The sequence below is a fragment of the Acanthisitta chloris genome, unplaced genomic scaffold (genome assembly GCF_000695815.1).
Source record: "Acanthisitta chloris isolate BGI_N310 unplaced genomic scaffold, ASM69581v1 scaffold1310, whole genome shotgun sequence".
Taxonomy (NCBI): Eukaryota; Metazoa; Chordata; class Aves; order Passeriformes; family Acanthisittidae; genus Acanthisitta; species Acanthisitta chloris.
Window position 1 is genome coordinate 68,454 of NW_008652042.1, and position 22,353 is coordinate 90,806.

The window sequence follows — 22,353 nt, forward strand, 5'->3', positions numbered from 1 at the left end:
TTGTATTTGCTTATGCCTCTTAGATTATGACCTCAGTTGAGCTCTGCTTCCATTCTTTGCTCAATACAATTCATCTCTTGTAAAGCTCTGCGCATACCCGGGGTGCTAGTTAAAAATCAAATAATAAATTCATTTACTTTACTTTTTTAAAAGGTACTACATTCTCATTCAAGCTAAGATGCATTTTGCAGCCACACAAATACTGATTCTAAATTCAAAACCATCCAACCATGTGCCTAAGGAACAGCTAAGAAAGCGAATCATGGTTTAAAATATGAACTGAGATGATCTTGCTTTTTCCCTCTCAGTCTGAAGTATTGTAGAATTCCTTTTAAATTGTAAATTTATATCTTTGCACTCTATAGCTACTCTGCACCATATCATTACCTTTAGCTAAGCTCTGCCAGGGGAGGTTTAGGTTAGACATTAGGAAGAGATTTTTTATAGGCATTGGAATGTGCTGCCCAGGGAGGTGGTGGATTCACTATCCCTGGAGGTTTCTAAGATGAGGCTGGATATGGTCCTTAGTGCCATGGTCTAATAACCACAGCAGGGTTGGACTTGGTGATCTTGGAGGTCTTTTCCAACCCAGTTGATTCTATGATTCTATAATATCAGTCTTCCAAGCAGTAAGTCAGTTAAACCAAAGTTTTCTGTCTAAGGTAAATCCATACTTGCCATCCTTTTCTGGTCTGCAGATACCTCAGCTGTTGATTGCTTGGTCTTCTTAATCACCCATTTCCCCACGAAGTGTTGCAATTTCATTGCAGAATGTCATGCCTCCTAGCAAACCAAGTGTTTAGAGAGTAAGCAGGAAGAGAAAAATTAAATTCTTGAGATTTGTGTTGGACTTTCTATTCAAATGACTATGTGTGACAGCTCTACACAGATTGCTGCATTCATTTTTATGTTTATTTTTAACCTATTTTTAATTTGTCAGATGTTATGACAGAAATTGCAGTACTTCAGTAATTTTTTGCAAAGAAGCTGAAGAAATCAGGAGTACTGCCACAATTTAGGTCAGCTAGAAATATAGACCCAGGGGTGAGGTACTGAGAGGCAAGAAAGATAGCTGCTCCCCACGACCTTCATTATATGCATCCCCTTTGCCTCCATAAAAGAGGTGTAACTTTGGCTTAAGATTGGGCAAGTCTTTGGATGTAGGAGCTACCATGGAGGATCTAGAACACTGCGTAGCCACTTTCTAGACTTCCCTATATTTTTATGTAGCTGTGTCTTTTTACACACATTCTGGTTTTTTTTTGTGTAATGTTACACCAAGACTCCTATTACAAAGTGTTAGTAGAAGACTACTCAATAAGGATTTGTCATTGCACACACATGTGTCATAGCACACCCTTGCAGTGTGTCATTATGATACTCTACTGTTTCTTGGAAGGCAAAGATCTCCTGGGATTTGATCAGCAATGCCTGTAAAGATATGCTTTGAGATAAGTGTTTGATTCAGTGATTTGTGAAGTCAGTCTGTTGCTTGTTGCCCAGGAAATATTAGGATTATTTCCCCCAAAAATATGCCCAGTAAAATGTTGTTCAGTACAGTATGAATGGTCAAAGTGTGGCATTTTTTGCCTCACCTAGGCTGTTTCTGTCATTCAACTTAATTCCCACTCTCTTTGTCAAGCATTGAATTACTGAAACTTAATCCAAATTATTTCTAATAGTACCTCATAATTCTAGACTAGAAGTGATCTTTCTTGCCTTTCGGTACAATCAGTACTGTCTTTCATTTATTATGATGCTTCTTTTAATTAAGAGAATAGTTATTTTACCTTGCCTGTTGTCTTTTTATAACTTTGGAGGTTTATCACATTTTTCATCATTAAGCTATCAGGATAACTGACCTAAGAGAACATGTACTGTACAATTTGTTTTAAGCTGAATCGATTTTTCATGCTGCAATTAAGCCCTGATTATAGAAGATACTAATGCACTGTGTCTTTCTTTTCCACAGCCCCAACAGAAGCTCCCTTACATCCTCACCTAGGTAGGTGATTTGTCATTCTTACTACTAAAACTCAGAATCACTAACTTTATTATAATAGAAAAATCTGTAAGGTCATATGAATATACCTCTAGGGAATTCAAATATTATGAGACTCATATAAAATGAAGTTATTTGTGTCTAATTCTGATTAGTTGTTTCAACATTGTGATTTTTAGTGCTGTTTATTTGTTGCCTTTGAACCCTTGCAGTGTGAGTATATCATGCTAGAGAACTTTTCTTCCTAGTTATGTATTAGAGTAGCTGTTTGCATGAGAACCAGGACTGAAGCAGCTCTCAAGGGTGAGAGAGTGGGGATTGTTTAGCCTGGAAAAGAGGAAGCCCTGGGGAGACCTGAGAGCACCTTCCAGCACCTAAAGGGGACATACAGGAGATCTGGAGAGAGGCTTTTTACAAGGGCATATAGCAATAGAACAAGGGGAAATGGTTTTAAACTAATAGAGAGCCTGTTTAGAATAGATATAGTGAAGAAATTCTTTACTGTGAGGGTGGTGAGATACTGGAACATGTTGCCCAGAGAAGTTGTGGATACCTCATCCCAGGAAGTGTTCAAGGCCAGGTTGGATGTGACTTTGAACAACCTGGCCTAGTGAAAGGTTTCCCTACCCATGGCAGGGAGGTTGAAACTAGATGATCTTAAAGGTCCCTTTCAACCCAAACCATTCTGTGACTCTATGACCCATAACCCTCAGTGTGGGACAGAGCCTCACACCAGTGCTGGGTTATTGGGAGGAAAGTTTCGTCCCAGTGCACCTCCAAGGTATACCTGGGAACATGCTGTGCCTGCAGGGAGAGGACTAGAGGGACTGGACATAAACTGAGGCAGGAATGATTCAGATTAGGTGTTCAGAAAAATGTTTTCCCTGTTAGGGTGTCCAGGCACTGGGATAGGTTGCCCAGGGAGGTGGTGGAGTCACACCCCTGAGGGAGCTTAAGAGGCATCTGGATCTGGTGCTGGAGGATATGGTTTAAGGGTTACAACAGTGACAGGTTATTGGTTGGACTCAATGATCCTAGAGGTCTCCTCCAGCCTTGACTGTTCTATGATTCTATGTTCACACTGGATTTTTTTTTCATATATTGCTTTCTTTTCTTTGCAGCTGAAATGCACAGTGACAGCATAATCCTACGAGATGACTTTGACTCTTACCATCAGCAAGAATTGAATCCTACCATGTGGTGAGTTTCAGGCTTCATGTTCTCCTCTGCTCCCCCATTCTCTGATGGTTGCAGAGACCCAACCCATACACTGTTTCATAAAAAAAAGGAGAGTTGAGGAAAAATAATAATTTCAGTATTAATAAAGTCAAATATCCTTCTCTGGAAGGGATAGACTCCTTAAGTCACAGCCACATCTCTAAGGACTGCAACAGTAAAAGCAGGGCAATATGGAGAGATGGCTGTTGTTGGAGCCTTTAGGAGTGGCACTCCTTAGCTTAGAAGTGGGGAGTTGGAAACAATCACAGACTGTGAACTTTTAGTCAAAATGGATGTTCTTTTAGCAAAAACGACTCTTAGTCCTCTCAGCCTTAAATATTGATCATTTATCACATTGATCACAGAGTACTGTTTCATATGGTATATGCGTAAGACATTACAGAAGGGAGTTATAAATCTCTCATAGTACAAAACTGATTCTATTCTGTGAAGTGAATATATCTACAGGTCATATTATAGCCAGATAAACACATCTCTTGGTCTTAACTTGAGGTTTTGAAGGTTGGAGCCTATGGTTTTTATATGACATTGTTACAGAGTCTAATATTCCTGCCAATCCTATTTCATAAATATGACTAATTTTATTGATTTGATTCATACAAGACACAGAAATAATTTACTGGGTTAGTTTATCTTGTTCAAAGAAATTGTTGATGGGCATTTTAGCAGTTACCTGCATTTGCTGGTTAAGAATACATCTGTTCTGTGAAATCTGACTTAATTTTCTATTTTATTAAGGCTTGTCACAACTTCCCATCTGTGCAGGTCTTTCACAGTTTAACCATCTTATGTGAAAAATGCTGTGGTTTGCAGAATTTTATGGATATTTTTATTTTGCACATACCAGTTCTAATAGTTTTTAGTTTGTGCCTACAATTTTTCCTCCTTTTGTTCCTTTTGTATCAGCTCTTTAAATGGTTTTCTGGACAGAGGCATTAAGGACCTGCAACACTATAGCATAAAAACCCCTCTTTCTTTATGGGAATGAGTAGATCAAGGACTCTTAATGGGTTACAGAATAGCTGCCAAGGTAAATAGCTTTAGCAGCAGTGTGTTAAATGGACTTGAGTGGAAAGAAATGAGAAGAGGCATTATTTCCCTGCAGATGTCTCATAACTCACAGAGGGCTTGTCTGTTGGGAGCATCCATAATTTATTTATCCCTTGCGCTCATCTTTAAATTCATCCTTGCTTTATAGAAGTCTCAACAGAGAAATTTCAGACTAACAGACCCCACTCTCTTCTGCTCCTTTTGTCCCCAAGATTTGGATTTGGTCTCCCTACAGTAAATTTGCCCCACCTCAGTTGAGAGCAGAGAGATGGGAGCTGGGAGAGAGAATCCCCAAACTCACTGCAATCCTGAGACAGATTTTCCTGTACCAACAGTAGGAAGGCAGCATTTTCAGCAATGCTAAATAGAAGTGGAACAGAAATAAAAGAAAACCATAATGAGGTATCATGAGCTTTTCAGCATAAAGGATTTCTACAGTAGCTCTGCCTCCAGTGAAGACCTGCTTCGTGGCAGAAAGCTCATTCTCATTTGATTGTCTAGTGGGAGTTAAATCAGGAATTATTAACAGTTGTTGCCATCTACCCTAAAATTGCATTTTTTCCCCTGGCAGCTGCTAAAATCCCATCTTTATCACAAACAATTGCAGTAAGTGCTGGAGCACTGTTTCCAGCCCAGCTCAGTCCTGGTCTGCTGTGATGTGTGCAGCTGCCTCATGTGTGCAGATACCCCAGCAGTGCTGTGCCACTGGGGGCCAGTTAGCCTAAGCCACTCTAATCATTTCTGAAACCATTATTTGTGTAAAGATGAAAAGAGGAGTGTTTGTACTTTCCTATGATCTTTTCTTCCCAAATCCTACATAACACTGGCTTGGAAGTGATTAATATTTTCCTGATCCCCTTTCTGGCATGTGCAACTCTGGCAGAAATGTACCATGCAAGTGCACCAGCAAAGCATTTTATAGCTTCTGTGTGTGTCTAATTTTATGAGTCCCAGCAGAGCCTGTGTGTCACTCAATTGCTGGGAGAGGCCTCGATTCAAATAACTATTTTGCACGAGGGCACCATATGATTTCGAGAGTGACTGCCTAGTTTTTATGGAATCCTACTATTTCAAATGCATTAAAGGATGCATCTTTCCCAGCAACCATCTGTTTCTTTGGAGGCTCAGGAACAGGGAAGGAGTGGCCATGAGTGTTTCTGGAGCTGCAGAGGGAAGAGAAAGTGAAGGTTGGGATTGGGCTCTTCATAAACAGAAAAATCACAGCACCTGGGAATGGGTTCCTGACCTAAATCGAAGTTTAGTGATTGAAAGAATACAGGAGACACTACCATAGTGGGAATGGGATGGGGAGAGGAGGAAGAGGCATCAGGAGAGGACACATAGGAGAAGGAAGAAGGAGGGTTTCTGCAGGAATGGAAACATGTCTCATCTTTCTCATTTTCTTAGGACTCAACCAGCATGAGGATTTTCTTGTGTGATTTGTCCAACTAATTTTTATATTATTTTCTTCCAGTGTGCAACCATGTCAGAATATGATTATTTCCAAAATTTCCAACCATAGACACAAACTTGCTTACTTAAGCAAGGATTTCCTTGTTTCTTGGGTCTTATTTGCCACCAATGTTACAAATGCATCTTGTCTTGTGAAACAAATGTGCTTCACATGTTCATAAATGCCCAATGTATTTTATGTCTGACATGTACTAGCTGTAGAAGTTAAGGTAGGAAAGTGATTCCCACTCCATGGTAAATGGAACATCCATGCTCAGTGGGTCACTGCTGACCTGTGGAACTAATTAGATAACAATGTTTAATGCATTTTTCAATGAGAAGTCCAGTAGTTCAGGTGATAAGTGGTCCATGAGACTTACTGAAAACTGATAGAACAATGTTAGATCACTCTCAGGAACCATGGAAATAATTGATTTCCTGTGTAAGGAAGGGGTGTCTGTACCATTTGCCTGGGAATGGCTGGATGAGAAGATGTCCAATATGGGTGGTATGAGGAAGACTGTCTAGGTTGTTGAGCACCTGTTCCTGTGTCCATCTTACCTCCATGTAACCTCATTAAACTGGGCTGGAGAGTATGAAAAAGGTGCTACATAAGACCTAAACCAGGTCAGAAAGAACAAATTTAGAAGAAATATTCTGTTTAATCCTATGATAAATGTTTTCATGTTAAGAAGATGTATAAATTAGTAAAGAATATGTTAAGGATAGATGCTGGCATTAATGTATGTTTCTGTATAAAATAGTTCTAATATTAGGGCTGTAGATAACAGAGGATTCAGTACATTTGAAAAAGAGCCTGTAGAGAAGCTTGTTGTGGGCTAAGCCTTCCTTCCCAACTTGATGTCATGTTTCATCTCAAAGCCTATCAGCATGCCAAACAGCAATCACTTACAGAAGACACAGTTGTCAAAGGTGGCATGAAGAATAGCTGAGCATGTAAAATCAATCAATAAGGAACAGAAATTCCCTTGGTCATCACTTCTTCATGGCATATGAGAAATGTACAGGTACAGTGATATTTCCAGTGGCAAAGAGGTGGAGGAAAGCTTTGTGACAGGAGAGAGAGGTCCTAAAGTGGTTTCCAAATTGCACTAAAACTGTGGGATTAAACTTCATAAAGATTTATGTTTCAAAATCTCTTGGCAGCTTGAGATGTTTATCTTCCTTGTAGTTCAGACATCACAAAAGACATCAGTCAATATAATGTCCACAAACTCAGGTATTGTAGAGGGAAACAAGATGAAAAATAGGAATGGGGAAACAGCAGATGTTTCCCCTTCAGCAAAGTGAGGAACAATAGCAGAGAGAGGTGGGACTCTCTAAGCCAGAGATGAGAGTGATGGCAGGTCTGCAGAGAAGTCATCTCGATAAATGTGACACACGTCAGCAGTGGCACAAGTACCAGCTGTGAAGAGAAAGTTGAAGTGATTTTAACATGCTCAGATTTTAGACCAGGCAGGTGAGAAAGATAATGTAGAAAGCTTTATCCAGCCAGGGCAATTAATACTGTCTCCTGTTCGTGTTAAATGGAAAAGAAATTCACCTTCCTGTCTGCACTAGGAGAGGAGCAAATTGGATCGTTTCGAAACACGTAGTACTATGACAATGATCTGAGGAACAGCAGATCAATTATCTTACTCTTCATGCATTCTTGTCAAGCTAATGAGCAGTTTATTGTCAAAGGTAATGCATTTCAAAGAGAGCACAAAGGTTTGAATCAGGATAACCAACAGCCATCCAGTTTCTTCTGAGGCTAGTCATCCTAGAAAAGATGAGTGATGTATGAGCAGGACAGTGTTTCTGGATTTCCAGACAATATTTCATAGGCCACGTTACAGAAGTAGAATAGATGAACAGCTGAATCACTTTGAATTCATTTAAATATAAGAATTACAGAATTAAAATATCCCTTAGATTATGTAGCCTGACCTTTCACAAGGAGCTAAGTGGTCCCTACATAGTATTCAGGGCAAAGTTTTCCTGCCATATCTGTCTCTCCCTGCAGATACAGGGAGTTCAGGCAGATGCTCCATTGTAAAACTCAAAAACATAGGGGCAGACAATGAAAACAATTCTTATAAACAGCCAGAATCCTACAGAATTCCAGGCATTCTTCTAGTTCCTGTCCCTCTGTTCTTCATTTACCTGAGTTTAGGGACTGAGTGAAGTTTAGATAGCAACTAAACGAACTCCATGGCTGTGCTTTCTCTTAAAGTACAATTTTAGTCACTCACATGCTCTCTTCTTTTGGGCCAACTGTGGCTTCTGTAAGTAAATATTAACTCACTGAAGTCGATTGGAACTTGGTTACCTTATTAGAATATTCAATTTTGCTGCTTAAATTCAAACTCCTAAAGAATATTAGTGTGGATTGCCAAATTACTTTGTTGACAGGTTCATACAGGGGAACAAAAAACCCTCGAAGATTTTTTATGTCTGACTTTGTTTCTGAAAGTGGAGCTGAAACTGACCTTGAATAAAATTTCAGGTAAGGTAGAGCTTTGGAAAGTGGGAATAAGTCATTCATCTTTGACTTCTGTAATGGACCTAGGTATAATGAAGCCAGTCCTGTGCTGAACTCACCCAGGACCAAATGAAGAGACCCAAAATAACAAGTGCAATCAATTATTCACCATATCTATGCATCTGAAAACCTAACATCTATCACTCAGCAGAACTTAGCACTCACAGACCTGCAGGATGTTGTTCAGGGTATTGTACACTGGCCAGGGTTAACCCATTCTGCCCAGGGTTACCCACACTAGTGATTTCTAATCACTACTTGGGTTTGGTCAGTACTTGTGCTCACAGTTGCCCATCCTCCCTTCCTCAGACCTTTTGGGTGCATGGTCACTGCAGGGAAAAGTTGGCCCAGCTTCATGGGGTAGCTGGCAATGCCACCAGCCTCTTCCTCACAATGCAGCTGGAGATTTCATTTGCCCTGTCCAGGACCAGAATGGGTTGATGATTTTCATATACTCAGGAACAGAAACTCCAAGCAGTTTACAGAAAGACTTGCAGAGGTTTCAGCACAAGACTTATTAATGAAAAAACAAATAAGCAACATGAATTAGGAAAAGAAGTGAAAAAAATTCGAAGGAAATTTCTGTAGGAACCAACTGTACATTGATAGTATGTATCAATTATTTATGTTCAGCTATGATTACTGAAATCTCGATCAGATATGCTGGCAGCAAGATCCTCTCCTTGGGATTTATTCCTTTCCAATTTCCTGTAAGATCTGCCAGCCAGAAGTTAGCCAGAGAATGAAAAGATGAATAAGAATGGAAACAAATCTTTGCACACTATTAAACTACATCTGGGCTATGGTTATGGGAATGCATATTTTTGGTGACATTATGTCAGAAAGGGTGGCCAAGTCTGAGGTACTGCCTGAGAACCCCTTATATAAGTCCATTGCATTTAAAACTCTAAAAATACCTGTTTTCTAAGTACAGACCAAAATCAGCAACAAATCAGAAGGTTTGGTGAGTTCACCTTTGTTTATAATGAAGCTACTGCTGAAGTCAATGTTTGCCTGTAGGTTTGATGTTAAAGCTGAGCTTTGGGTGCCCAAAGGCAATGTTGGTGAGCACTGTTGCAGGCAGCTTGGTTAGGGGCCAGGAGTACCTCCAGCATCTTTTGAAAATCTGCTGCTCATGCCAAGGTCCAATACCCTGATCTTTGAGAGTGAGGGAGACAGCCCCATCCCTGTGCTCTGCAGTTAGGCTGCCCACAAAGGCCTTTATATTAAGTTGAGAAATGTCAGGAGAGGTGCAATTACTTGTCTCTGCAGAACTCATCAGCCTCTCTGAGAATTTCTCGGTAGTTTTCCCCCTAAAAGGTGAGCAGAGTAGCACCTCTGTTACTAGCAATAGGGGATATGACCCATACAAAGAGAAAGCAACAGCAAGTCCCATGTTACAGCAGCTGGGCTCTAGGAGCCTCTTGCTGCACAGTTTTGGGGAGAGTCTGCAGCCTAAAGCCTACCCTTTGGGAAAATAACCCTGCAAGCTGTAGAGGAGCTGATTCCAACCCCTTGTCCTCAGCTGTTCCCTGTGGTAACTCCATGAGAGTGGCTTTACACATGGTATATCACATGTGCAGTAAGGGTTTTGCAAGAAGAGTAACTTCAGGATAAATTATACATATAAGTGTTCAACTTGGTTTCCCATGCTGAGATGTTTTGCATTCAACAGGCAGGGACACTCCTTTTCAGAGACGGACACTTTTCAGAGAGCAAGGGCCTTTCATGAGAGGCAGTTCTAGGACATCATACATACAGTTGCTCAACCTTTATGTTCAGCAGCATGATAACAAATACTCCAATGTGAGCACCAAGATACATCGGTCTGACTTTGCAGTTAACAAGCTCGATGTGGTCTCAAATATACAGTTTCTGATTTCCATTTTCAACATGGTGTGTTCTTCCTGCAGGTCTGAGTGCAGTAACTGTGAGGTTGGAGAGAACTGTGGTGTCATCATGCACAGCAATGCTGTCACTTTCTGCGAGCCATACGGTCCCAGAGAACTGGTAAGTGAAGGCTGCCTCATCTGCTGGGGCTGGGCCTGCAGGCTATAAGTCACAGCTGCATCAGCTACAGAGATGTTGATGTGCTTTGAAAGTTTGGTGTTCAGTGGAGAGGCTCTTATACAAGGTGGTCCTACCCCTCTAGTCAGCACCCGTGAGCCACACCTGGAGAATTGTGTTCAGTTCTGAGGTCCTCACTACAAGAGAGACATAGAGGTCCTGGAGTGGGTTCATCAGAGGGCAACAAAAATGATTAAGGGACTGGAGCACCACCCTGATGAGGAAAGGCTGAGGGAGTTGGGCCTGTTCAGTCTCAAGAAAAGACACTGAGAGGGACCTCATTAGTGTATACAAGTAGATGAATGGGAGGTGCCAAGATGATGGATCGGCCTCTGCTTACTGGTGGAAACCAATAAAACAAGAGGTGATGGGCAAAAACTGATGCACAGGAAGTTCCACCTGAATATGAGGAAGAACTTCTTTCCTGTGCAGTCACTGAGCACTGAGGTTTCCCAGAATGGTCGTGGATTCTCCCTCACTGGAGGTGTTCAAGAACATCTGGACACAATCCTGAGCCATGTGCTCTAGGATGGCCCTGCTTGAGCAGGGAGGTTAGACCAGATACCCATTGTGGTCCCTTCCAACCTAACTGATTCTGTGATTCTGCAATAAGGTGATAGAAATGCACTCCAGGATCATCCCAACATTTTAAAGAATAGATGCTAATCAAAGGTTATTGCAGTAGCTTGCAGGGAACAGTCTCTTGATCTCGTGTGCATCTAAGTTATTTAAAGTATCTCTGAAATACTAGAAAGTCAAGGAAATGAAACTGTGTTGTCAAACTGTCATAATTCTCTTTTTATTTCCAACAATGTAATAGAGACAGGGTTCATTTTTCTTCTATTACTTTGTTAGTCATGTCCCATTTTTTCTTGTCACTGTTGACAAATGTTAATTTTGCTGTAAAATACCACTTGAGAACAATGCATCCTACAGACTTAAACACAGCCTGGAGCAAGCACCTGCCAGTCTCAGGAAAGTGTGCGTAACAAATTGAGTCAGGATGAATGGAACAGAATTAATTTCATTGAGGGGGTAGTTTGGTCATAAAATTGCTGTAAGAAACAACATGGTTCAATTTGCATTAACTTGGGGTCATCTGGGTGTGGAAAATGAATTGAAATACATCTCACCAATGGCCACATGCTGACACTGGGCAGCTAGCTGCAATGATGTACATAAAATGTGGAAAGAACCGAAAAATTAGAAGGCCATCTCAAGACCTGGGTAATTCAAAATTAATTTTCATGTTTTCAGCAGTGTTCTGAGTGGAGGGAGAGGCTGATGAGAGCTATTTGAAGAGCAAACATGGAAGAAGGTCATAAACCAGAAGTGGTTTTGGCCAGGCATCTTCTCTTCATTTTAGATACTGACAATTCTTTTCTCAGGGTTAATTTTACATCCTTAACTGAGACTAGAATTCCACAAATGTAACATAGATATTTCTGGTGTGGTGAATAGAAGTCACAAACACATATAAAACTAATTTAGAGATTTTCCAGATAAAGGAGAATTTCCTTCACAGCCAGGGAATCCTGTCAGGGATACTAAATTATCTCTCTGCTACTTTGAATCCTGTCTGAATGTACTGTGCTTCTCTAAGTGCCTTGAGAAGAGATGCATTGTTTTATGTCCTGTGTAAAAATGAAGTCACACCACTGGGATATTTTTCCCATTTTTAACTCATTTTTAGTTGTAGTATTGAGCATAGGTAACACTACTTGAAGAACAATTTATGACATTTAGCAAACCCAGGGTTCCAGCTCTGAGCATTCTGATTCATTCATTATCTGTCTTCTCTCTGCTGATATACAATTTAGACTATCCTGGAACTGGCTAATCTGGAATTGGCTTAAAAATCTAGTGTTGGACTGTACTTGTCATCCTGCCATGTGGTACAATGGGACTACCATGGCATCAGGAACTTGGAAAAAATTTGTTATGATACCAAAGTAGTGTGATTAAATAATGAGCTGAAAAAAAATCATCATGCTTATAAACAGATAGCAGCCTAATAATGAAAGTGTTTATCAATATTATGGCAGTGTTGCAGGAAAACCAAATCCTTCTGAAGGAATGTGCTAATGGCTTAATATTATGGATGAGCACAAGGCTGTGTTCAGGCCAGAGGTCTGATCTAGTTTTATTTATGAGTATGGACATAGGTTTAAATCCAAAATAAGAACCAACTGGTTTCTGATTTGTAGTCGTTTCAGCGATTTCACAACACATCCCTTCCTGTCACAAATCTTAAACTGTTTCATTTCTCCATGAATTCCATGGATCCTATTCTGTCTCTGCTTGAAATGGCTCTTGCAATCTCTGTTCCTGTTCATGGCTCCTAGTGCATGCATCACTCCTTTAAAATATCTAGCTAAGAAGAGTTGAGTTTGCAAAGTATGTATTATCAACAGCTCTGACAGCTGCTGGTTTGTTTCCTTGACCTCCTTCTCTTCTCCTGACTCCCAACAGCTGCCTGTTCCTGCAGGCAGAGGGGTTTTTAATACCAACTGTCTCTGTATGTTGATGAGAATTTACCTCTGGCAAAATCCTGGAAAGATGTTTAGCAAGCAAAGGAAAATATCCATTAAAGGCACACTACCAGTCTCTCCTCAGTGTCTGAACTTAGTAGTCCTTTGCAGAACTTTGCAAAAAATTTTTAGCGAGTCTAATGCTTTTCTTTCAAAGCATTGCTGAAATGATTCACAACATAGTCTCTTTTAAGACTACCTGAATGCCTCTTCTCTGATAGCATTTAATTTCTTGGTGATATGACCCACTGAACCTTGAGAAAGGTTTTGTTTTCAAATTATAACTTGCACAACATAATTAATTGAATGTAAACTAATATAATAGGTGCTCATAATTCAAATCAGAAAGCCCTTTATTATTTGGCATGATAAGTGTGATGCCTAATACTGAACTGATCCTGACAGAATGGCTTAAATGGGAATGTGACAGTGTTTTTAAAGGGGTTATATTATGCAGCTTCCCTTTTTTTGTTTAAAACCTGAAATTACCTGTTAGGACATGTAGTCTTGTTATCAGCTGATCTTCAGTGTATTTCAGGGAAGATCCCACTCCATAATATTTGTAAGAAGTTCCTCTCTGCATGTAAATGTATGTAGAAAAGAAGCAAAACACACCACAGACTCATGCCCACTCATCCAAGTCTCCATCCATTATTTTCAAAGGCATCAGTTAATGAAAACCTCAACTAGGTGCACACCAACACTGGAATAAGTCCAGTGCCTTTTGCTCTTGTGCATCACTACCTGTCCTCTCCCACACAGGGAAGAGATGGCATTGGTACAAGCATTGGTGGGTTGCATGGCAACCCACACCAGGAAAGGAATCCAGGTTAAAACTGACTTGCAAAGGGAAAAGACTATTACTTCAACAGGAGTCAACTATTCAGGCTGATTTAACATGTAGCTACCCATGGTACATGTAAGGGAATGGAAGGAGCTATCACCTAGAATTTGTTATTCATTGGTATTTGAATACACATTCTGATTATACATTTTCAGAGAGAGGTAAATTCTTTTCAAAGTCTCCAAAAACAGAAAGGCCAATACAGATGACTGAGAGATAACATGTTCTGGTTCAATGGAGTCTTAAATAGCAGCCAGAAAACGTCTGCATTTAGGACTACCTTTTGTTCAGTGTCATGCAGCAATGCACAGGGTAATAAGGGGCTTCAGGCACAAGAGAGATCTCTCTCAGCAGTTTTCATGTTCATCTGGATAGTAGGTAATTAAAGAGCACAGGATAGCAGATAATGGAAGAATCTGTGCTTTCACCGTGTGACTCAGGGAAATTATGGAGATATTGTACTGTTCATCTTTACAAAATGCTGATAAAATTGCCTTTGTAATCCTGCCATTGTTAATTGGCACTTGAAAGAATGTAGCATCTTCCAAGATATTGAACCTTGTCTTTACCTGGGTGCTGACCTTTTTTAGGCAATTATAGCATTTTGTACATGAGTTAAAAACTTTAACTTATCTATACTTTTTGGCTTACCAGTTTATTTTCATTCTTATCTACTATCCACTTTCCTCTACCTCACTCTTACAAGCAAAGCAGAAGGATCATTTAAGCTCTCCAGGTGCTTCTTCCATGCAAATTCCCAGCTGAGCTCTGGTGGCCAAAGCCTGCTATCCCCCTAGAACTTACTTCTGAATTTGTTCGGAAGTTTGACTTCTCTGTGGTGTAGCCACAATGTGATGTGGTGCATGGATGCAGCTCACAAGGAGCACATCCAGTGGAAGAGTCTTTTGCTGCTGTCATGGGAAATGCCATGAATTATTGGTCTGACATGGGAGGGCAACTCCAAGGTCTTAAAATCCAGGATGCAGACCTCACTGGCAGCAATATCAGATTAATTTATTTAAGGTGTTTGCTGTCCCTATTATTCAATTGGATGACAGTAAACTTACTGTCTGTCCAGGGCATGTCTTTTTTCCTTTTCTCTTTTGATCTAATGTTGTCTTTGTCTTTCAGCTTGTAGGTTTTTCTTTCTTCATTTTAACCTCTAAGATCTGTTTATTATGATTTGTTTGGTCTTTTGCTAAAGTGAATGTACCAAACTCTGAGTCTCCTCTTTTGGGGGTATCCCTCCAGATGGTCTTTCTTCTTGCTAAACAATCACAGTAATTTTTCAGCTATTTGACTAAATAGCTACATCAGGCAGAGGTTTAGGCAGTGCTTCTGCCTTGCTTGTTTTGTAGCAGTATCATTAAGTCCAGCTTTCAAAGCAAATTGAAAATAATCAGGTGTCCTTCACAACATACTGCTTTTTATTTCATAGCATTTTCAGGAAAGCAGTTATAATTTGAACTACTAAAATATGGAGGCATTGAAAGAAGGGAGAAAGGTCTCAAACAAGGGTGGTGTGCTGAGTACAGAGTGAGTTGCTCAGTGTTTTGATCCTGTTTCTAGGCCTTGGTTGGATGTCAGCAGTGTGCAAATCCTACCACAATATTTCATTGTACATATTAGGTAGTATCACCAAGGTTTTGTTTACTTTGATGTTGAAGATTTAAGTTCTGTTATTTCCTCTAAATATTTTATTATTTTAGGTTTGCTTAATGTTATGTTTATTATTTATTCATGATAGTTTTTGATTCTTTTTCTGTGCTGGGAAAAGTGAAAACCATTCTGTAGATACAGGTTTACACTAAGCTGACCATAAACCACAGAGTTCACTTTTTCAATCTTTTAAACACTGGCCAGGCACCAGTGTTGCACATAAATGCAGAGTTTTATAGACATAAGTACAATGGAAAATAAAATCCAGCTTTGACATATGATGAGATATCAATAATCAAAATGACATAACAGAAATGTCCATGATCACTCAACCTGAAAGGGTTGGGGATGAACAGTTCTATGCACTGGAGATGTAGGTGTCTAGAGATTTTCCATGCTTTCAAAGAAAAAAAAGATGGATGGATGTATTGTTTTGCTGATCTAACAAAACTCTTTTCTTCTCTTCCCATAGACCACCACTGGCCTTAACACAACTACTGCGTCCGTCCTTCAATTTTCCCTTGGTAAGTTGATTCCTCTTTCACCTGAGAAACTGTAAAATGTCGTTTCTGCAAAGGAAAATAGCCCTAAAGTTCAGGTTTACCTTTCTGGTTGATGTTCCACATGACATTAGAGATTAAAAAAATCTTTAAAAAAATGCATTTATTCATCTCCCTGACCTGGAGCTCCTAATCTAAATTTTGCAAAGGAGAAATTCCAGTGGATTCTCTGATGATGGGAGGCACAGTCATGTCTGGGTCTGGGTTTTGGTTTTTTTCACTTATTTTATAACTTGACATTTAACATTATAATCTTTTGCTCTTTCTCTGAAGTGTGATTAATGTTTCTAAAAAAATGAAAGTTTTTAACATTTAAATCCCCAGGTATATCCAAGTTATACCTAGGTAGTGCTGTTCTTAACACATTTCTCCAAAGAGAATAGGTAGGGCAGACTGAAACTCAATGCTATTTAGTTCATATTATCAACAGCATAGTTGTATGCTGTAGTGCTTAGAGCATCTGCTGTGAGTTATTGCACATTTCCCTGTGCAGTTGTGGCTATAAATTATGGTAGAAGTTCTGGCTTGAGCTGAAGGCAAATTTGGAACACACTTAATTTGTTAACTCATATCTCACTGTTCAATATATGAAGGAAAAAATGTTCTTATGATATAAATGGTTCAATAAAAAGGCAAGTAGAAAATGTAGCCTGCTTCCTCTGTGGTCCCCTGGATATGTGTTTCCAAATCATATTCCTATTTTTAAAAAAGTAATTCTCCAAAAGTACCTCAGCAGACATGTGATTAAACTCTGGAAATCTCAGTTGGAAATAAGAACTATCAGGTAGCTTGGCAAGCAGCTTGGTGTTCTTAATGGATTGAAAATCAAAATCCTAGAAGGCTCAGAAATGTAGCATTTAAATTTGTTTTTTACCTGAAGTTGTTCATTTGGGTATTTGAAGCAATCATGACCTGCAGTTGACTGCAATGTTGATAGATCTAAGGATTGGTTTTATTTTGAATCACTGGTTTTTAAAAGCCAGAAAAATGTATCCAAGCCTCAACTGAATTATTGCATAAATACTGGGCACCTCAAATGAAAACCAGACTCTTGCTCCCCTGCAGTTTGATTCAGCCAGTGAAAGGTCTGATCTGCTATGATGTGTTGCTCACTGGCAGAAGGTTTCCCACCCTTGGCTGTCCATGAGAAGAGGTGACTTCTATAATACTGCAAGTTTGTGATGATGGAGGAATTTCAATTTTCATAAAAATTTACAAAAATCTTCTTTGGCTTCTTCTTGCAGTGACCCAGAGTGGTTAACAGCAGGGTGAGCTGAGTGGGTTGGTAGGTGTGTGTTTGCTCTCACACCTGGTGTCTGCTGCAGGTGAACTGTAAGGCTCCCAGAAGTTTCAAAATTAGACTTTAGATTTCACCAGGAGACTTTGTTCCTATCAGCTAGGGAAGGTCAAATGAAAATGAAAGGATAAGAAAAGGCTGAGCAGGAAATACTCTATATGACAGGATTGTTATGAATATATGGTAAGAATCCCTTACCCTGTGCCAGTATGAAACAGTGAAATCCTTAGTAGGATAGAGCAGTAGAGGGATGGATGCACATCTGAGTGAATCAGATTTCAGCCTGAAGTTCAAAATGTCTCATATTTCCTCATGTGCCTGTGTTGAGCTTGAAATACAGTGCAGATTGGTTTTGTAACTGATAAAAACCTGCATGAGCCAGGGGACTGCTGAGCTCAGCAGTACTTGGCTTTAGAATCCAGTCTCCAGCTTATTCCCAAATGTCCGATTTAATCATAACCCTATTTAGGGATTCATCTGAGGGAATTGCCTTTTCTCTTTTAAAGAATGTTTACCACTTTCTATCGACCGTGGAATAGCTTGAGCTGTAACCTTTTGGGGGTATCTATTAAATTTGTCACGTAGCTTTGGCCACATTAAAGTGCAAACCCTTTAATTTCTCTCACCACTAATTGTCAGATGGAGGTTTGTATTTGCAGGTATATATAGGCAGATGAGAACTAGGAAATGAAGGGGAAAAAAATAATCCATAAATCCCAGATCCTTTTAAACTGTGTGACCAGGAAGGGTAACACACTAGTGAATTTTTTATTAGTTGATATTCTGTATAGTTTCCTTCATGTATCACCTCTTTGGTAGCCTTGCCCTTTAAAGGGCAAGGTGGTTGGAAAGGTGCACTTCAGACAAAGGCTTAATTAGGATAAAAAGGTAATTAGTAAGGCCTTTTCAGCACACAGGACAACAGTAATAAGCAGTATCCTTTCCGAATGAGAGGAACTTTTTGGCTGTGCAGCATTCACTTGGAGCTGGTGGCATTGCCTTTTGGTCCAGGGCTGGGGTGATATTTACACTCTCTGCCCAAGTGTGCAGAAAATTTCCATTATTTCAAATGTCTTAATCATCCATCACCACATTTCTCCAAGACCAAGCACTGACATGTCTAGCAGTTTCCTTAATGTTCAGTGGGATTGTTAATTGAGATATTTAAAGCAATGCCTTTGGGCTCTCCCAGGCCAGAACATCTGATTGAACAGCTTGGGAATTGCAGGATATGGCACAAAAGCCTCTGGACTCAGCTGCCACACAATGTTAGTCTGATTCATTAGCTGAAGTATTATCTATTTCTCACTCCAAATTTCAGCCTTTTCTTCTTAGCTACATCCCTGGACTTCTCCAGAGTTGAACATAATCTGTCATTTGCGTTGGGCCACTGTGATGGAAGGTTACTCATAGTACTGAGAGATTAGCAACTGAGCTAAACACAGGAAGAAAGAAACCCATGAAATCCCACAAGGAAGAGAGGAAAGGCTTGAAGGCAGCTATGCCAAGGTGTGAGGTGTGCAGGTTGTTGTGCTCATGTGTTGTTCCTTGGGTGTCCTCTTCAAGCATATGCTGTGGTGGCAGTGGTGTGTGTGGGCTGTGCATGCTCTGCGTGGGCAGTTCAGCACTGGCAGGTGCTTCCCATCCCTCCTCCCTCTGCAGAGCCTCTGCAGCAAGCACCAAGCCAAGGCTGAAGGTGCTGTAATGAGCATCAATGCTCAGCCAGGCCTCCAGAGCAGCTCCTCCTTGGAGCCATGTGTGTCACAATCTGAAAATCGTTAATGGAAAATATTGCCTTGGAAAACTTCCTTCCATAGCTCTCTCCTTATGTCTTAATATTAGTAGATCATTTCTGCAGTGAAATGATACTTGAAAAAGGGAATAACTTGATATGGAAACCTCCCACTCTTCAGCTTTCTTAAGAAAACTCTTCAACAGTCCTCTGAGAACAGGATGACTTTGTCAGCATCCTGTGCTGGGTAAATACATAATATTTGTAAGGCAGAGTCCTGCTTTAAAATTGCTTTCCATTCAACTTTTATGCCACTCTCACAAAGATCTTCTGCCATTACTAGGGCAAATGAACAATTCTCTCTCCCCCATAATTTTATAAAAATCTAACCTCCCTACTATTTTATATTAAACCAAAATTGGTTTATGGGGGAAGAGCTTTCTTTTATCTTCTGAGAGAGAGAGAGAATTCAGCTTCAAACATTACAAACCTTTGGCACTTCAGCTGCATTTTTTAAAGATCAGGGCAGTAGTTCTGCAAGCAAAGAACTAGCCAAAGGTTCAAAAGGGTTGGGTTTTTTTTTTGTTGTTGTTTGCTTTATTTGGAGAAAAAGCTTGGGCTTGGACCCTCCCTACCAAAAAAACTGTTATAAAGAACCTTTGCAAAAGTTGGATTCCCAAATGTAGCAGATTTTACTCTGGGTCAATCACTAATCCTTAGTTTCAGTCCCTCTCAAAACTGACTTTCTATGACAAATATATGGCTTGCAGCATTTTAAATTTGTTTCTAATCATAACCATATTTCCCTAATTGATTTTAACTGAGTTCTGGTCATTTAATATGTGTAACATTGACATACATGTTCACCATGACAAATGAAACATCTTACAGGAATCTCAATATGATGCAGAATAACTCTTCCTGCAATAAATAAAATAGTAAAACCTGTCCCTAAACTACTGGTGGGCACTGAGAATACTACTGAGCTGGCAAAGAAGGTTCTGCTTTCTGAGAGTTTACTTTGCTGTTAACATGAAAGACCTGAAGATGCAGAATGTATGAGCAATGGTGATCTTCAATACTTGAAGGCTGCCAGGCCTTAACACTGGGAATTCCTTAGGTGTCTTTGCTGCACAGATCCTATGCTTAGTCCCTGATTATTGCTAGAGAAAAGACCTGACATGAGGCAAAACATGGATCTAGCACATCAACCTTCATTAAAAGCAGTTTTCAATGTGATGCTTTAGTAGCAGGCTTTAATCTGGGAGAGTGCTTTGTGATTTTGCCAGATGGACTCTGTCCTCTCAGGAAAATCCTGGTAGGTATTATCCATAAGATGGGTCACTCATGTTCTGATTTTCTCATTGGTCTGGCACCAGAAGCATTGGGACCTTACTTTTAGAATAAGAATGGTCCTTTTTCAGTGGGAAGGGGCCTACAAAGATCATCTAGTCCAACTTGTCTGATCACTTCAGGGCTGACCAAAAGTTAGTGTGTTGTTAACTTTCTCAACATCATCCAGCTGCTTCTGTGCCATCTGTTGCTAGTGCATCTTCCATTCCAACTTATTTTCTATAACCATCCATCAGACAACCAATTTTATTGCTGAATACAGTATTTGACAGAGTTCCATATGGATAAAATTAATCTATTACAATCACTAACAATACCTACCAGCAGCTTATCAATCTCCCTTAATATATTTCCAACTGAACCCTATAGCAAGGATAAATGTGTGTATCTATTGGTTTTAATATGGTTAAAATATTATTGAAGAAATATTGCTATTGGTATTCAGCTATTCAGGAGTTTTTTGCTAAGGACAAAACCCCATTAATTCCAGGTGCAAAGATGTTACTAGGGTGATCTTCTTTCAGTGGTACCCACTTTGTCCTCATTCTCTATCAAAGGAAATATAATGCTAAGCTTTCTCCTTTTGCATGCATAAATATTTAATTGACAATCTTATCATATAATCACTTAAACCAGTAACAAAAGTCATCATTTTCCAATCTTGTTTGACACACTTTCCACTCTTGCGACTTTATTTTCTGGTTGAGTAATCACTCCTGTCTTCACTTCAGATTTCCTGAGCTTTTAAAATCCATCAGACCATCAGTTGTACTAACTGCAGAGTAATTGTATTACTCACAAGAACTTCCTATTTATTACTGTCATGTTTTTTAAGGGGTGAGGTGTATGTGCAATGCACATACCAAGGACTTCCTTGTGGCTTAGTTTATTTACAGTCTGGTTTTAATGCTGCTGATTTCAGAGTCTTCTGTGAGTGTTGTGGAGAAATCCATTTAAAATATGCCATTGATTGCTTTTGATTAGCAAATGAACCAGGGTCACTGATTTGGATGCAGATCTTTGACATAATGATCCCCAAAGGGTTTTCATGTCATGTCCTGCCTCACCCCAAGACATCAAGTTAGTGAATCATTAACCAGCAGCCTCTGTTTCTTTTCCTGAACTACCAAGGTCACTAGGATCTACATGAGAGTAGTTTTACTCAGAAAATCCAAGGACTAAGGGTCTTGATGATGTTTGTTGAAGGCAAAACACAAAGAGTGTTTCTCGCCTTTAGGAAACAAAATGCAATTTTTTTTCAGGCTTATTTTTTCCCTTCATTTTTTTGCAGTGGCAATTTGCCCTTGTTGCCAGTGTAAGTCTTGCAGAATTAAATTATGTATTTGTTTGTGTAGATAATGGAAATATATTTTTGCCTTGGTGCATATGCAATCTACAGATTATTATTATTATTTCATCATCATCATCATCATTAGAATTGTTGAATGTGCCCTTTGGATTGGCCCTTACCTCCCAAGTGTCTGTGCTTCAGAAAACACATTTACTTCTCTATTAACCTCAGCAAATAGAAGATTGTGATGGGCAAAAAATAATCTTACAAAAACAAATAGTGCAGCTGATTCACTGGCCTCCATGTATTTCTGTGGTGGAAATAGCAGCCTCTCTGGGCTGTCTCCTAGGGCAGCATCTGGAGGGTTCTGCAGAGCATCTGTGCAAAGTGGCAATCCCTTCTTCTTCCAAAGAGAAACAGCCCAACTCCACTTTGGCTCAGCAATGTGAACAACAATGACTGCATTTGGCCCCGTGTAACTGTGTGAAGACATTTATTGCTTGTGTTATGATGTTTTAATTCAGTTCTGGTGGCAGCTGCTATATTGACTGTAGTGCTTTTATGCTGCCTGTTTATCCTCTGCTTGGATTCAGACCACTTGATAGAACATATCCAATCATGTTTTACTAAATAGGCCTTAGCTTTGGTTGGGAAGAACCATTGGTGGTCATTTTTCTCTTAATTTCTGGTTTTGTTTACTCAGTTTTACTATTAGCAGAAGCTATCAGGTG

The 22,353-nt window shown here is 39.7% G+C and overlaps 1 protein-coding gene across 1 annotated transcript in view; it reads left to right on the forward strand.

Moving 5' to 3' along the window:
- Window positions 1–22,353, forward strand: part of LOC103802976 (reelin-like) — a gene marked incomplete at both ends in the record, with an annotated part of 141,870 nt that overhangs the window by 37,864 nt on the left and 81,653 nt on the right. The window contains 4 exons of the mRNA XM_009075514.1: window positions 1,973–2,005; window positions 3,124–3,202; window positions 10,202–10,298; window positions 15,862–15,913. Of these exons, the coding sequence (XP_009073762.1) occupies window positions 1,973–2,005; window positions 3,124–3,202; window positions 10,202–10,298; window positions 15,862–15,913 (261 nt within the window). The remainder of the gene's footprint in view (window positions 1–1,972; window positions 2,006–3,123; window positions 3,203–10,201; window positions 10,299–15,861; window positions 15,914–22,353) is intronic.